At 42.1% G+C, this 17,334-nt stretch overlaps 2 protein-coding genes across 2 annotated transcripts; both read right to left on the bottom strand.

Moving 5' to 3' along the window:
* Positions 1-132: 132 nt before the first annotated feature.
* On the bottom strand, positions 133-2,475 carry LOC115919819 (diamine acetyltransferase 1-like; the record flags this gene model as incomplete). Its single annotated transcript, XM_030974469.1, is given in 4 exon segments — positions 133-173; positions 758-800; positions 802-890; positions 2,352-2,475. Coding segments are annotated over 4 exon segments (297 nt in total), but the record flags the coding sequence as incomplete, so codon positions are not given.
* A 9,976-nt stretch (positions 2,476-12,451) lies between these two features.
* On the bottom strand, positions 12,452-15,497 carry LOC115919497 (neutral cholesterol ester hydrolase 1-like). Its single transcript, XM_030973671.1, is given in 5 exon segments — positions 12,452-13,116; positions 13,119-13,249; positions 13,554-13,616; positions 14,070-14,302; positions 15,345-15,497. Coding segments are annotated over 5 exon segments (1,245 nt in total).
* Positions 15,498-17,334: the final 1,837 nt, after the last annotated feature.

The raw sequence follows: 17,334 nt of genomic DNA, 5'->3' as shown, positions 1-17,334 counted from the left end.
GAATTAAAAAAAAAAGAGGAAATCAGCAGATCGTATGAAAAAGTTGCGCGCCTCGTGTCATCGACTTGACTCCAGTCATTAACAGAGACTTGTAATAACTCTCCTTATGAAAACAGAACAACGTGTGCTTACCTGTGCAACCTTGCAAACCATTGCTTTTCCTAAACCTTTCCCTGTGTCAATAAAACCAACACAAAGAAACAAGAAACGGCATTTAAACAGATGGACGGGAAGAGGGGAGGGGGAACAGGTAAACATGACAACATTTAAGCAATAGACTGAAGTGTAATTCTTGAAGGTGACTTGAAAGACCCATGGACAGGGACGAGCCCCTGTGCACGGTTAAGCAAATGAGTTGACATGACTTTCCAGGCCATGCTTCCAGTGAAATGTGAAAGACTCTAAATGGTTTAATCAACTTTAAGTACCTAACCCTTAACCGTTTAAAATCATTGGTTTACTGGCCAGTGAATGTTAGATAGATTTTGAATGATTCATGATGGTTTCCAAGCAAATGAAAAGGGTTACAAGTGTTTATAGATGTCTGATGGAACCCCCCCCCCCTATAAAAAAGGGGGTGGGGCGGGGAAGTGAGGGGAAGTTATGGATTGTGGTTAACCTTAAAACAAACTAAAACAAAACAAATCAAGCACCTTTTCAAGTGTTTCCTTTGTCCCACTGAAATATGGCAATTTGGCACATTTTGTGGCTCATTTTGTGATCAAAGTTCACAACTCATGGAGCCTGTCTTCTTTACCTCTATGTGATGGCTGAATAAACAGATCTTCTAGGTACAGCAACCTTTCCTATCCAGGTGCTGTATGCACAGAAATACATGGCATACGCCACCGTGGTTCCTTTAACTGTGGGGTTCCTCCTCATCAAACTGCCTCACCACACAAGACAGTGGAAGAAAGGCGTGATCTCCGAAGCTATCATTTCCAAAACCTGATGAGTAAAATCCATTTGGCACGACGGTAAATCTCAAAGCCATATATAGACAGCATCCTTAATGAAGACAGTTATTGAAGACCAAAATTGATATACATGTAAGGCCAAAATAAAAAAACAAACATGTTTAGCGTCCCCCGCCCGCTTACCCTTTAAAAGGGAAACGGGTCTCTGTCCAAGAGTGGACTCAGACTTGGACCAAGACTGCAAATGCCAAGCATGTACCTCTAGTACAAGCTAGTGAACATGGTAAGAGGTACATGTATGCTCAGAATTTCCCGGGGCGGTAGCGCCGCCAAAGTTCTTTAGATCTTGTTGACAGTACCTCTACGGCCGTGATGGGTTTATCGTGCTTGTCGGGGATCTGCTGCATTGGGGAAATAAATTAAAACCCCAGTCTTGAAGTAAGACTACCGATGAAGGACAACATGGACTGATGGATGAGACGATGAGGGGGGTCCATGCTGGGAACATGCCACATGTGGATCTGTGCATACAGCGCTTGGGTAGTATGGTTGAAAATCTTCTGTCTTTCTTAAAGGGATCCTTGGGGCATGAACCTTATACGGCATGAAGATCGCAGAGATTTTAAAGAACGTCCCAAGGCTCAGAAATGCCCAAACAACTATAACTGTCAATGGGGCATGATGCCACTTGAAAAAAATTATAGTGCAAGACATCTGCCGTTATTTTTATTACAAACAGTAGTTGTCAAACTTAGAGGAAAAGGGAAGGTTTGTTGTGCAACTTGGCCATGAGAGTTTAGTTATTGAATGAGAAGAGGTTATTCCCCGTGGCATTTTAAGGTTATCGGCAGATGTGCGGAAATGAACCCGTTAGGTTTTGAAAGGAGAGACGAATGACTCAAAGAATGGATGGGGACGTTTCATGAAATGGTCAAAACCGGTTCACAACGCCTCTCCTTATTACCTCTATGAGTTGGCTTAATATATAGGTCTTCCAATACATCCAGCGGCCTACCCAGGCACTGTAAGCATAGAAGTACATGGCATACGCTACCACAGTACACTCCCTTGCCTTCCTCACACAGTCAACCAGGGGGTATGTCATCATCGGTTGCCTCGGCAACGGAACAGTGAAAGAAGGCTTGGTCCCCAAAACTGTCATTCTGCATATCTGCACATGAATGATGAGGATAGACCTGATCAATAGTGTGGGTCTAAATCTTAATTTGAAAGGTCACAAAGGCTGTTTTACAATTTTTATATCCTGATTCAGAAAAATATAAAATAGCACATCAATCAACGAAGTGTTTAGCTCCCCCCCCCGCAAGTTTTGTTGACGTTCGTGCATTTGTTTTGTCATGTTTGTAGCCTACAAACTACACTGCTAGTGCTAGTGCTACAAAAGTACACATGAAAATGATAACTTGTCTTTACCTTGTTCTGTGTTTTTGACAACTTGGTCGGGATTCTCCTTCATACTCGGCAGTTCTTTGATCAGTCTCAAGATATCGCCACAGTCCTCGGGCTTCGCCTGTCGCACAACATATCGAAAACCCATCGCAAGAAGGAGAGATTTCGATCATAAAATCTAGAACTGAGTCGAGGTGAAATCGAATTAGCCGCAGCGCCGATGATAAAAAATCATTAGACTAACTCTTGATGGCGCTATAACAACTTGCAGTACAAGATGTATAGCGCCACCAGCTGGACAGGCGAAGTTAAAATTATCAGACCGTCAAAACGAATTGCATCTTTCACTCTTTCTGTCTTTTTTTATTTATATATTAGTTATTTTTTTGAAGGGGGTGTAAAATGTGACCAATGTCGAGGAAGTCAAGAGGAAGTCCAGAAACATCGTCATTTAAAAACATTCTCCAACGCCATTGCAAAATGTAACCAAGACTGTCGGGTCCAATAATATCCTCCCAATTGTTTTTCTTCGGAAGTAAAGTCAACTGAATTATGTTTGTCTCTTTCACAGGTTAATTTGCATGGGAAGCAGCAAGACCAAGATGAAGCTCAAACCAATCGTGATTGGGTGTGTACATGTACATGTTGGCCTTTATACGCACTAAAAACCAACGCGCGACCGAAGGAGGGGAGGGCCTGGGCCTGGGGGGGGGGGGGGGGGGCAGAGTGGCAGAAACAACGAGATTGATTTTTTTTAAAAGCAAAATCAGGACGCAGTAGAAGCGAAATCGGAACTTGAAAGTGGGTTAATCGGGACGAAAATCCTGTTTTTGCAACGGGCTAACAAAACCATGGCTACGCGCCTGCGCCAAGGTCTCAGTGAATTGTTTTTCCAAAGAACATTTTATTTCTGAATGAAGGACATCAATACTTAAAACATAATTGTACTTTTCCAAATCATTTCAGCAAATAGGATGCGTCCAGAATGAATGCTTAGGTTTAAGATTATATTTCAGGATCATACTAAAGAGAAACAAAATCTATAAAGAATCTGATGAAATTGTTATTTGATAACGTTTTCAAAGCTACACTGCGGGAAAAAAAATGGGCTGTTCATGTGTTTTTGTTTTAATAAAACAAAATTATGTATTCATAACTGAGTATTTATGTCATGAACAATGTGGGTTATTACCACGAAAGACAGACACTCTTAAAGATTCTCACTCGCAAATTGAATAAAATCAGAGACACTTTTGTCGCCCACTGGAGAAGAAGGCAATGGATGGTTGTCAAGACTGAACATGCGTGGTATCCTTTCTTGTAATGCTTCCAAGTGACTGGCACTCCCGCCTTCTCCAGACGCTTGGCGTACATGATGCCGTCATCTCTCAAGACGTCATACTCGGCGGTCAGGATGTAAGCCTCTGGGAGTCCTCTCAGTTCTTCTCGCATGAGAGGAGCGAAGTCTGGATCCAGGAGAACCTCTTTAATCTCGTTGTAGATGTCTTCATCCCCAAAGTCGGTTGAGGGTGCTTCGTAACCAGTCTGTTGAACTCATCCGGGATGAGATCATGGGAAAGGCATTTTTTGACTAAGGCCGATTTCTTGGCAGCAGATGATGTGTGATTGTTATGCATCATCGCCTTCAAGGAGCTACCTTGCCCCTTCTTACCGCGACCGTACAGATCCATGCATAGGCCACGTAAAGTCGGTCTAATATCAATGTCTTCAGGTCCCCAAGTTGCTGGAAAGACGTCGTGTAGAAGTCAAAGGCTTGCAAGGCTGGATAGATCAAGACTTGCAGCTTAGGCTTGGGCAGATCTCGATACTGTGGATCAAAGATGAATCGTTGTGCCATCGCTGCAGCCAGGTTCCCTCCAGCACTATCGCCCATGACGGCAATCCTGGCAGGATCGACGTTGAAGTCGCTGAGGTGCTTCAGGAACCAGACTGTAGCAGCTGAACAGTCGTTTAGCGGCGCGGGAAAATGGATATTTGGGCGCCAAACGATACCTGTAGATCAATGCAAACAATGCCATCAATTATGGTTTGCATGCATGTGACATGACGCCAAAGTATACCAAGCTTGCCGTGCACGTAAAAGGCAACCCAGAGCTACGGCTCCGTCGAACGTCAACATGTTCACACTTGGTTTTAAGTGCCAAAACCTAGACCAAAGCCAGAGACTCGTATTCTAGCCAGTCATTAAATGATCTCCGTCCCTCGATCGACATCACTCATTTTTACAGATATAGCTAAAACCAAAACAATGAAAAGACATTTTTAAAGCAAAATGTGTATGATCCATGTTTGGTGCACATTTTGTCACATCAAAGAATGTTGACGGACTTACTCGACAGACACGACGACCAAGTTTAAGATCTCTCGCCATTAGCGCCGTGACAGATGGTAACTATCTGGTGAGGAAGAACATGGAGTATTAGGTAGTTGATAATGAACATAAATGCCGATGAGGAGACTGATGAAATGCAACCCATGCCAGAGGTGGAGCCAGATTTGGATTAGAAGGCCCGGGGGGGGGGGGGGGTAGCTGAGGGGGGTTAGCTGTCAAGAGTGTTTTTGTACACGATGTTCCTATTATTTGACGGCCCATGTGCCAGACTCCCTTGTACACTGCTTACCTACGCTTCCTCGTATCCACCCTCCGCCGTGATAGTAGACGATGGCCGGCCGTTTATCGGTCTTCCCTCCCGCTGGCTCATCGGCAAATATCCGGACCGGTACCCGTCAAACACCGTGTCTGTGTACGGTACTCGCGGCCGGCTGCCCGTGCATTGCTCTGGATCGCTCGTCCAGCCAGTCGTTGATGCCGGTGGGTAGAACAAGCTTCCAGAAAATTGACTAGAAAAAAAGTATTAACATTAAATTTGATTTAAAACAGTTTACTAGTTAAAAAATTGAAGTGAATATTTAGCAGAATTTGGCGGCCAAGGAAGAATATATAGGGATAGGCCATTTGGTAAAGTTTTACAGGAAAAGGTTATTATTATAAGCAAGAGAAACCCATACGATATAGGTGCGGCAAAGTACCCAATGATAATTTAATTATTAACATGGTTATTCTCATGGACTAGACCTATATACCAAAGTAGCCTCATTATCTTAACACACTCACGAATCTCAATTTGAATGCTGCAACTTTTATCGTCCATGGACTATCAGCTACATCCTCAGGTACCGGTAGCAGCGCCAGGTACGCCGCAACTGCCACGGCGACCACTAGAACCGCAACATGCAACGCGCCATGTTTCTTTTTTACCTTCTAGTTCCGCGTTTAGTGAGTGCTGTGTCCGTGCAATAATGCAGCTATGCTTGAAGTAACGTTGTTTGAATGCGCTACACGGATCCGTGCAGCACAAAGTACACCATCTGTCCTTATGTTCCACTCATACTTGGCACTGACTCACAGGTCAAACATACTGCAGATAGGAACCATTCAACAGTCGAACTGCGTTGCTATAGTAGGCCTAGATGTCTGATAGCACACTTGATCATTGATCCATGAACTTTACTTCCCCATTTCTGTTGGGAAGAAAACATAAAACTACATGTACACTGGTGATCTATATATACCCAGACTATCCTCAAATATTTGCGCAAAATGTATGTCTACGTCCAGATTCGGTTTTCACATTTGGATATGTGCTAACACCATGTCAAACATTCACCACTAAAACTATGTTTCGCTAATTGTTCTACAATTTCACAGCAAAAAAAAAAAAAAAAAAAATCCGTACATACCACAATGACAATAGAAAGTGATATTCTTGGTTTTTATTGCTTATTCTTGTATAGAAAAAATATAGTTCGATTTTTATTTAAAACGTACAATTCGGATAAAAAATTCTTCTGAAATTATACAGATGACACATTAATTTAAACGAAGCTGCAAAGTCAAAGAACTGCTTCTCGATCAGTAGGCCGTCACAACAATATAACAAGTAAAATTGTCCATGCGAACAAAATTATTGCAAGAGTTTTACACTTCGATCAACAAAATTATCATACACAAGGGCGGATCCAGAACACAATTTTTGGGGGGCCAAAAAAAAATTTGGTCCTCCCAAAAAGTGGGTCAAAAAATTACGGCGTGGGTTCGGGGCCCGCTTAAGGGCCCCGACAATTTGTTGGATTCTAGATGCTCTGTGGTGCGATCTGAGGCAATTTCTGACCACTTTAACCAATGTTTTTTTGAGGAAAAGATGGTGGTGTACTCATTGCCTGACTTTATTGCGATGTCACATAAAAAAAATAAAAATGGTTTCGTTTTTTTTTTGGGGGGGGGGCATGGCCCCTTTGGCCCCCCCCCCCCCCCTGGATCCACCCTTGATCATACAACGAGTTCTTGGCAACAGACGATCAAAACATCATTGTTGGAAGAAAATTGACGAAGCATCTCTGCGTCTCAAATTTGATGATGAAATTCATACTACTGAGAGTTTGCAATGTTGCAATCATAACAGGAATTTTACATTCATCTTTTGCACTGCCTTCAGATTTTGAACGTAAGTGAATTAAGAAACTTGATTGGTAAAATTGAATTTCCCGTATGTTGTAGGCCTAGTCCTTAATTCCTCCAAAAGAAAATTATCCAAAATTTGACAATAACTTGAGAAGTTGATATATGAAAACCAATTTTGGAAAGTTAGTGTAACATTATATTGAAACCATAGTGTGGACGTCATTAAATTCGCTTTACTTTTGAATGAAATATGATCATTATCGGGGTTTAGCAAACCATACACCCTTTTTGTAAATTGTGGTTCTGTATAACGTTATGAAGATTTGGGCTAATAATTAACGATCTTAATATTAGAATAATTTAGTCTTAATTTTCATGATTCTGGCCAATGTGTTTATAGATTTTTTCGTGCAAACTTAAGAAAATCAGAAACACACTGGGTGCCTGGTGGTGTTGTGACTGTTGGAAGGTCCTCCTCGCTGGTGAACATGCCATGAAAACCTTTCTTGTAATGCTTCCAAGTGACTGGTACTCCGGCCTTCTCAAGACGTTTTAGCGTACATGATGCCGTCATCTCTCAGGATATCATACTTGACGGTGATGATGTAAGCCTCTGGGAGTCCTCTCAGGTCTTCTCGCATGAGAGGAGCGTAGTCTGGATCCAGGAGAACCTCTTTAATCTCGTTGTAGATACTCTTATCTCCGAAGTTAGTTGCAGGGGCTTCGTAGCCAGTCTGCTTGAACTCGTCCGGGATGAGATCGTGGGACAGGCACTTCTTGACAAGCGGGGACCTCTTAGCGGCCGCGGAGGTGTGGTTGTTGATGCGCATCGCTTCACGGTAGCTCACCTTGTTACCACGGAGATACGAGTCCCACATGAACGTCATGAGCGGCCTGTCTAGCAACAGTGTCTTGAAGTCGCCATATTGCTGGTAAGATGGGTTTGGAAGTCAAACGCCTGAAGGCACGGATAGAGAAGCGCCTGAAGCTTGATCTTGGGGAGGTCGCGGTACTTGGGGTCAAAGGTAAACCTCTGCGACACAGCTGCAGCCAGGTTCCCTCCAGCACTATCGCCCATGAGGGCGATTCTTGCAGGATCGACGTTGAAGTCCCTGAGATGATTCAGGAACCAGACTGTTGCAGCGGTGCAGTCGTCTATGGCAGCCGGGAAAGGATACTTTGGCGACAAAGGTAACTGGAAATAAAATTGACGCCAAAAAAATCACATCCCTTGATCTTTAGAAAACCTCTGCGGTGGATTATAAAAAGAAAACAAATATCGTGTCATTATGGATGTGTAATGTTATGTCTTGGGGCGGGACTATAACTTACTCGACAGACACCACAACAGCATTCAGATCTCTTGCCAGCAAGGCCGTTACGGGATGGTGGTTATCTGAAGGTAGAAAAGATGCAGGTTTAAATTTCAAAAGTGTCAATAACATCTTTGATATACTTCAATACGGAGTCAAAGGATTATATTTCTATTTCCAAGGTATTCCTCACTGTTGATTACAACGAAAAGTGCGTCCTCTGCCGGTGGGGCTCGAAGACCCAAACAGTTTTCTGTATGACGGGGAGAGTTTCTTTGAAAACTTCGTATGCATCGAGAATTTCAGATGATTAGCCAGAATTTCTTAAAACGCCTGAGATTTGCGACTACATCGATAATTAGTTGATTATAGGAAATAATTCATGTGCCATATACTTTCCACCTTGTTATATCATTATTGAATGATGGTTGTCAAAATGAGTACTGAGCTACCCGTGAAAGAATCAATTTAAACGAGCAATCAGTTTAAACAAACACCCTTTAAAACATTTATCGATCAGGACTTTATCCTCCAGTATTCAAAATAGTCAGGTATACTCCGACGCTCCACTCACCCACGCTGCCCCTTATAAACCCGCCGCCGTGATAGTAGACGATGGCCGGCCGTTTAGCCTTCTTCGCTCCCGCTGGCTCATCGGCAAATATCCGGACCGGTACCCGGTCAAACACCGCTTCTCCATACGGTACTCGCGGCCCGGCTGCCTGTGATGCTGCGGCAGACTTTTCCTCTAGCCACTGGTTCAAACCAGTCGGTGTCCACCATTTTAGATGGCGTTTCTTTAAAGTGCAAGAACAAGACAAGACAAACCTATATACATTATTCAATAGGAAGCCATTTTCGATCGTGTTCTCTGAATTTATTTTATAAATTGTAAAGTGTTGAATGAGATGGTGCCAGACTATTTTATGATTGGAGAGCGTTAAAAGCCTTACTTTCAAATGTTTCCTTTCAAAATGCGGCTTAAAACATCAGGTATGCTTAATCACAATTTTTTATTTATTCATCAGAGCAGACTAGTATAAATTTGAACTGTTATTTCATTGCTTTTATATCTACTCACAAGTTCAAAAATGAAGAATTTACCTCGCTTTCAATTTAGTATGGCCGACTCATGAATAAAGTCAATGGACCTATCCAGTAAGCACCGCCCCATGGTATTCTGACCAATCACAGCCGTGATTTAGGTCCGACGTGCGTGCACTAAAGTCCGACATGCGTGCACGCGCGTATAATGCGCGCGGCAGGAAAATGCAGTGTAGCATTGGAGATAACGAGAGGAGCACGTGTTAATTTGCCCAGTGCGCAGTGGGCGGAGCTTACTGGATCGGTCCGATTAGCTGGTCCCAGAGCTCATGCAATTATATTCACTGGGAGTCTGTAATTCATTCATCTGGTCTACACAGTACACAATGGGCAGAATTTGACCCATTCATTGGCGGTACGGGGTAATCCTATATGATAGCACTGCCCGGCCCAAATGCGACGTTCAGTCAGTGAGTCATTCCACTTCCAAATTAAAATCACTTTAATTAATGTCCCCTAATTGTCCACGTGTTTATTGTTCATGCTGAATTGTCCCAAAATTTATAAATGGTGAATTGTATATAATTATTTCCATTAAGTCACGCTGTAAAATGGTATTCAATGGTACACGTAGCAGTTTGATGTGACTTTGTACCATACACGCCCCCTTGATAGTACGGCCAAATTGCTTGTTTTTGCAACCTATATTGGACACGATATTACTCAAAACTCACCAAGTCCTACGGAATGACTCCATTTTTACGGCCCAGGGCCTCTCGCCCACATCGTCGGGCACGGGTTCCAGAACCACGTACGCCGCCACCGCCGCTACGACGACAATAACTGCCACAATTAACCGCGCCATGTTTGCTTCAAGTTGTTCGGATCTCAGGGGGTCATAGGATGAACAATCAATGTGTTCAACAACCGTACGTGCGATCGGCGTTATCATCATGTACGATGGCCTTGCGTATTATGCTTTTGGCCTTGTAGACAATTTTGTTATGTAATTGCTATTATTGGACGGATTTGAAACTAATCGCTAACCAAAAAAACCCGCGTTTATTGTCTTCTTCCTTATAATTGGTATAATTATGCATGAATTTACATGTATTAAAGTCTTTTTTGTATACAAGCAAAATATTTTTCGCTATAGACTTTTTGCAGAGAAGGAACATGAGGAAAACACTATAAAGTTCCGGGTCGTCTACACGTTGCGCTTATACGTACGTAGGCGTCTACATTCAGTACTATATGTAAATAAAAACCCTAGCTAATAAACCAGGACAGAAAACTTATTAGGGCCCATTCAAAAATGTTTTTAAATTTGGATTTTTCCCCAAATTTTGTTGACCAACCCAGCCACCCCTATTTCGGTTTTAAAAATTTGATTTGTCATTCAAGGTCAAATACATGTACATGTAGGCCTACATGTACTTGCATACAACATTATACTTGAAGATGTACATGTGTGTCCATACACATGTATGTCCATGAACATTGTGTGCCAAGTTCAGTACGTGTCGGCTATATATAGCTGCTCCCCCTGGTTGCATTGGTGCCCTGGGAAATTGTGCTTCATCAGCTGATAGTTGGATTAGGTATCAGACTCATTTAATTGTGAACTGCGCTTCAATAATTATTAGGCGAAACAAGTTTCTAGTCCGGGGTTAAAAAAAAATGCGGCATTTTTTTGCCCAAGATGGCGGATGACTTCTTCCTGATTTTGAACTGTCATACACAGCTACAATTTTGCTGGGCACAAATCATGGAGGAATATGATTGAAATATAAAGGGACAAATGTATTGGAAGTGGTTGATTAACGACCCAATTAGAAACTAAAGGAGGCCAGAGGAAAAAAAGAAGCAGGCGGAGACGTGAAACTAGTTTATTTCTTTACTTGGCCTGGTGTGTCAAAGACAGTCAACGAGTTATGCACGCCTCGTGCTCCTGCCCCTCAGTTCAATCATTGGAGTTGACATAGAAAAGGTATTGCCTATCATGTAGAATATTATTATTTAACAATCACAATCTCGTGTATAAATCTCGTGTAGATAAGAGACTAGACAGCAAATTTACACTCGTCGATCAAGGTCTGTCTCGCCATGGATGATGCTTTAACCACGGATGCTTTAACGCTCGTACACTGCAAAAACTGAAGTGTTAAATTTACACTGTTGGTATCTATATAGGACCACTGGTGTTAAATTTTACTGGTGTTGTCCTATATAGATACCGAATGGTGTTAAATTAACACTACAGTTTTTGCAGTGTACAAACCAGTTGCACGGCATGCTTAGTCAAGCAAGCGGGTTCGCCTTATAACTTCCAGTTGAAGGCCGGGAAATATGTCGCTAGGAAAATGCTATAGTTGATGTCATATGCAGATTTCCAATGTTAACAGGTATTAAATATAAACAGGTATTAAATATAAACACAAAGGAAGAAACGTTAACAAATCATGCGCTTACAAAGTTTAACCATTGCGCAAATCGTGTATAAATTGTATTTTATATTCATATACATTACTGCGTTTGAGGACAAAGCGAGACTACTAAACAAGAGCGCGAATGCACTTCTAAACGTTAAAGGTTTTTACTTTCAATAGGGAGGTTTCGCAAGCGAACGGATACGCTTACACTTACGTTTAGCTATCCGTATCCGTTTTTTACTTACGTGTAGCGAGCGAGATATGCATGTGGTCTCCACGTATGACGTCATACGCCACTCACTATCCGCTAAACGTGCAGACGACACGCATATCTCGCTCGCTACACGTAAGTAAAAAACGGATACGGATAGCTAAGCGTATGTGTAAGCGTATCCGTTCGCTTGCGAAACCTCCCTATTATTGGAACCCTACATCTGCGTTATCTATAGTTTAGTTACTAATCATTATACGGGAGCTACAACCTGCGTTTAGCAATTAAACACAACATTGTTATCACTAATGTATTGTTTAGGCCAATTCCTAAACCACAATGGCTAAACACTATCCATCAAAACTCTAAACATGTTTAATATTTAAACTCTGTTTACAAACTGACATCAAGAAAGTGTTAGGAAAGGTGTTTATTGTTAGGCAGCAATAAAACAATAGATATAAAATCACACAAAGCTTGAGCGGCAAAGAAGAATGAAAAGGCACGGTATTAGCTTTGTGGAGTACTTACTACAGAGTCTGATAAAGGCCAACAACTCTAAATTACGGAAAGTGAAAAAAAAAACACTGATGAGAAAAGCTAGAATCAAGTTAAGTAAACCACTGATAAAGACAATCCATTCAAAGACGTTGCTTTGCGTACGCAATGAAATGCCAGAAGCTCTCTTCGACCATAGGTGTGCAAACTAACGGGCAACTGGGCCCGGTGCCGAACATACCATGGAAACCTCGTCGATAATCCTTCAGTGTTACTGGCACTCCTGCCTTCTCAAGACGCTTGGCGTACATGATGCCGTCATCCCTCAAGACGTCGTACCCGGCTGTCAGGATGTAAGCCTCTGGCAGACCTCTCAGGTCTTCTCGCATGAGAGGAGCGAAGTCTGGATTCAAGAGGACGTCTTTGATCTCCTTGTAGATGTCTTCATCCCCTATGTCGGTGGAGGGCACTTTGTAGTCAGCCTGCTTAAACGGGATGAGATCGTGGGACAGGCACTTTTGGGCTAGTGGGGACCTTTTTGCGGCCGCAGAGGTGTGCATGTTTGCCTGCATCGCGTCTTGCAAATTCGGCCCGGCATCTTTGCCACGAAGGTAACTGTCCCACACCATGGTCATCAGGGGCTTGTTGAGCAGCACCCAGTAGTTGCCATTCCTTTGGTAGGAGGGGGTGTTAAAGTCGAAGGCTTGCAAGGCTGGATAGATTAAGACTTGCAGCTTAGGCTTGGGCAGATCTCGGTACTCTGGGTCAAAGGTCAAACGTTGTGCCACCACTGCAGCCAAGTTCCCTCGGCGCTGTCGCCCATTAAGGCAACCCTGGTAGGATCGACACTGTATTTGCTGAGGTGCTTCAGGAACCAGACCGTAGCAACTGTGCAGTCGTCTAGCGGTGCGGGAAACGGGTTTTGGGGCGCCAGTCTGTATCTGAGGCAGAAAAAATACGACCAGTATATTGCTGATGCTATGTCACTCATTACTAGATACGTACATGTATTATAGTGACATACAGTTATTTGTAGTGCTATTTTGGGGAAATTTGTTTTGAGAACCCGCATGCAGTATATTTGTTACTGCTGTTGTTGTTGCTGTGGTTGTTAATGTTGTTAATGCTGTTTGTTACTTGGAATCGGAATGTAATTAAGAATATTAGGCCTACCGAAATTGAATACACAATACACGTAGATCATCACCCCACTTAAATACACGTGATACTCGCCATGCAACTTACTCGACTGAAAGCACGACAGCATTCAGTTCCTTGCCAACTGCGACGTCAATGGATGATACATATCTGTGAATAAACCCGATTCGATACCGGAATTGGTAAGTAATGGATTTATATCGTGTACTTAGTTATTTTCAACGTGAATTACGTGTCTCTCATGTTCATTGTAATCATTACGTCCACACCTTCTCAAAATAATCATTTCCTTTCCAATTTGTTCATTTTTATATGAAATGTGATACTGCTCATTACTTGATAAGATTGTAACATTTTAACTTCGAAAACAATCGTGTTTTCGTAACTCATGGCACGAATTGATTCTGTTTTTTTTTTTTACTGGCCCCAGACACTGCATACAAAAAACCGCTAATGTAACACAGGCAGGCAGGCACCTACTATTCCTTATTTTGCACACGTATCCAAAATTGTTGGATATGCAAATGATCCAAAAATGAGAGAGCGGTAATGGTGGGCGCGTACTGACGACACCCTGGGAATGAGGTTGTTACGCGTTATAGCGTCATCAAAGACTCACCAGTGTCACCCATGATCCACCCTCCGCCGTGATAGAAGACGATGGCCGGCCGCTTATCGGTCTTTCCTCCCGCCGGATGCGCGTTAAGTATCCGGACTTGTACCCCGTCAAACAGCTCGTCTCGGTACCCAAACCCGGCTGCCCGCTGGTTTGCTCTGTATCGCTCGTCAAGCCAGTCGTTAATCCTCGTAGGTATCAACGGGGTAGCCATAAACTTCTACCAAAAAAAAAAAAAAAAAAATCTCTTAATTATGTTAGCTAGAGTTCGGGAACAGACAATTTAGAGTGAAGATAAAACCACTCCAATTGAAACTCGTGTGAAACTCGATCTAAGAAATATTTAATGATTTTTCTTTATTATGTAAATCGTTTTGTCCCTAAATTCAGTCGGAGTGAATTTCAACAGAATAGAGCACATTTTCATATTTGGAAATGAAAGAGTGCATTAATCAGTTAGTCACATTTATAGGAAACATTTTTTTAACGTGAATTTGAAATAAATTCGATTTATTTGCAATGACAGTGAATTGTCATTGTGGTTTTGGATATTGAAAGCATTGCCCAAGTCCCTTCCACCATTATCGTACAACTACCGATCCACCAGCATCACGACACAAAATAAGGGAATACAAAAATGTGTGCCTAGCCGGTTTTAAACACTATGTATAAGACCCGTTGGAGTCTTATTACCCGTACCCTCGCCGAACATGTTCATAAATACCTTTTCGGAAAATGTTTTTTTTTTCACAATTTTCGGTCCACAAATCAAAATAGTCCAAAATTATAAATTTCTCCTTATAAAAATCTCCTCGTATGGAGATTGGTGCGCGCGTCGCGAGTACTTCGCGATGTGGCGCAGAACGCTGCTGTGCCGGTGTGTTGTGAATTTAGGACTATGAAATGCTGACTCACTTGTAGTGTTGCGCATGCCTACGTAAGGAGTGTGAACGTTCAACCAATTAAACGGTAAAAGGCACCGGATTTCATAGGAGTCCAAATTTCATGCGACGCTGGAAAAGTGTTGAAGACCACCCAGCCGGTCTTTATCATTCGTTTAAAACCGGCCACTAACTTGTCAAGCTCTTGACCAATAGGAATGGCTAAACTGTCTCAGGTACTTATGGATGTTAAATTAAACCCTCCCTCGTTTTCACAAATTCCTGGCCCGGAGCTTTGTTTGTCTTTTCACATATTTGCCACCCATTCCCACTCTCAAATAACCTGGGCCTTTAACAATTATGATTTGTACATGTACTTACGATCATCACGCTATACGTAGCCAGTCTGATCGTCCATGGGCTGTCGGCCACGTCATGGGGGAACGGTTCGGTATAAACCACGTATGCTATCAGACAAGGCACCACAGAGGCGAGAACCAGACCAAGCCACGGACTTCGCCTCCTTCTCGCCATGATTGTACGAATCAACTTTCAAAACGAACGATTCAAACTTCAAATTGAATGCTTGATCGCTCTGGCTGGATCAAAACTAATTCCGTATCTAAGTTTTCTTCTATAGGGGCCTACATGTATACCACAAACTGCTCAACCACGTCCTATTGTTTGACAATAAGGTCAAACCATTCACACGTAGCACCACTGCACAGTCTGATCCTGTAAAAAAATCCCAAAAGCTCAAGCTATCGTACGTTAATACTAAAATCAACAGCGAACAATTTCGTGAATTTTGGACCCTTAGGGTTTATACAAAGCCACCTGTGACTCAGCACATTGTCAATAGACCTATCACAATATCGGCCAACCTTGTTTCCATGGCGTCAAGCAGTACGCTCCACCGATACCCACTCTCTCACCCTGGTATTGGATCATTTGCATATCCAAATGTGTTGGATACGTATGCAAATGAGGAACAATCGGTTACCTGCCTTAGCTTTACATCAGCGTTTGTTTTTGTATGCGATCCGGGTAAAAGAAGGAATAAATTCGTCGCGACGTGAGTTATGAAAACACATTTTGATTTTCAAAGTTTAAATGGTTCAATCATATCCATCCAGCCAATATGCGGTATCATATTGTTTTGCAAAATGAAAAAAGGGCATTGTTTTTAGGTGGACGGGACGTACTAATTATTCACAGCGAACGTTAGCATACGTAATACGCGTTGGAGATAACTACACCAAGTACACGATATAAATCAATAATACTTGCTAATTGCGGTATCGAATCAGGATACAGGAGGCAAGTTTCAAATCCAGGACTACCATATTTGGAAACCAGGGTGGAAATAAAGTAAGCCCCGGAGACGAGGTTGCGATATCGGGCACAAGGTCCATGCGCATTCAGGTTGCAGCTAGTGACTGTTGCTAGTGCTGCGCTTGCCGGCTATTATCGGTACTCACTTGACCGTCACTGGGATCAGTAATGTACATTGACCAATCCATAGATAAAACAATGAATTTCACGCCCGTGCACCCCCGGGTTAGTTGGCGTTTGACATAGTGACGGTATAGATAATGTATTTATTTATTTATTATATTTCGTTATCCAGGGTATTATGCCCAGTGTAAAACTGTTTTACATATAGGGGCCCTGTATTCAAATGACAACACTCAGACAATACGGTACATTACAAATACAATACAAAACGATAAATGGGATTGATGCGCAATTGTTAAGCAACATTTTAAAACTATTTCAGTAACATTCTTCATAGTATATTGTTCTATGTACAGTGTGAAACAACATCGCTAATTAAGTAATAGGCTTTACTACATAGGCCTAGGCCTGAGGTGAATATAGAGTACAGTATCTATCATTTGTGATTTTTTTGTTTGGAAGCAAGTTAAGTGCTCAAAATCTAAAGAATGGTGCTTAGCAACTAACCTGACGAAGTTTCAGCTCAGTAAATGCTGTATATTCCGAGAAACAAATTCTAGGATCTCGTTTTCAATTTAAATTTGCTGAGGAGTCATGTTTTGAATTGCGCCCTAAATCAGCGTCTGGGTCACGTTATCATTCAGCTGAATGCAACTACGCGATTTCACGCACTGAACTTTACTTTCAATATTGGAACCCTACATCTGCGTTATCTAGTTAAGTTACTAAACATTACATGTACACCAGTACCACTCTAAAATCTGCGATGATCAATTAAACACAATCTTGCTATCACTTTGTTAACACATTTAAGCTAAATATTACGTGTCGATGTCCGATTCAAAATTCCTTAACATCAATGTTCATTGGCTAAACACTATCCATCAATACTCTAAACATGTTTAATTTTAAA

This window comes from Strongylocentrotus purpuratus, unplaced genomic scaffold (assembly GCF_000002235.5).
Source record: "Strongylocentrotus purpuratus isolate Spur 01 unplaced genomic scaffold, Spur_5.0 spur5_contig_118, whole genome shotgun sequence".
In the NCBI taxonomy this organism is placed as follows: domain Eukaryota; kingdom Metazoa; phylum Echinodermata; class Echinoidea; order Camarodonta; family Strongylocentrotidae; genus Strongylocentrotus; species Strongylocentrotus purpuratus.
The sequence above is the reverse complement of the archived record's forward strand: the minus strand, read 5'-3'. Positions and strand labels throughout refer to the sequence as shown.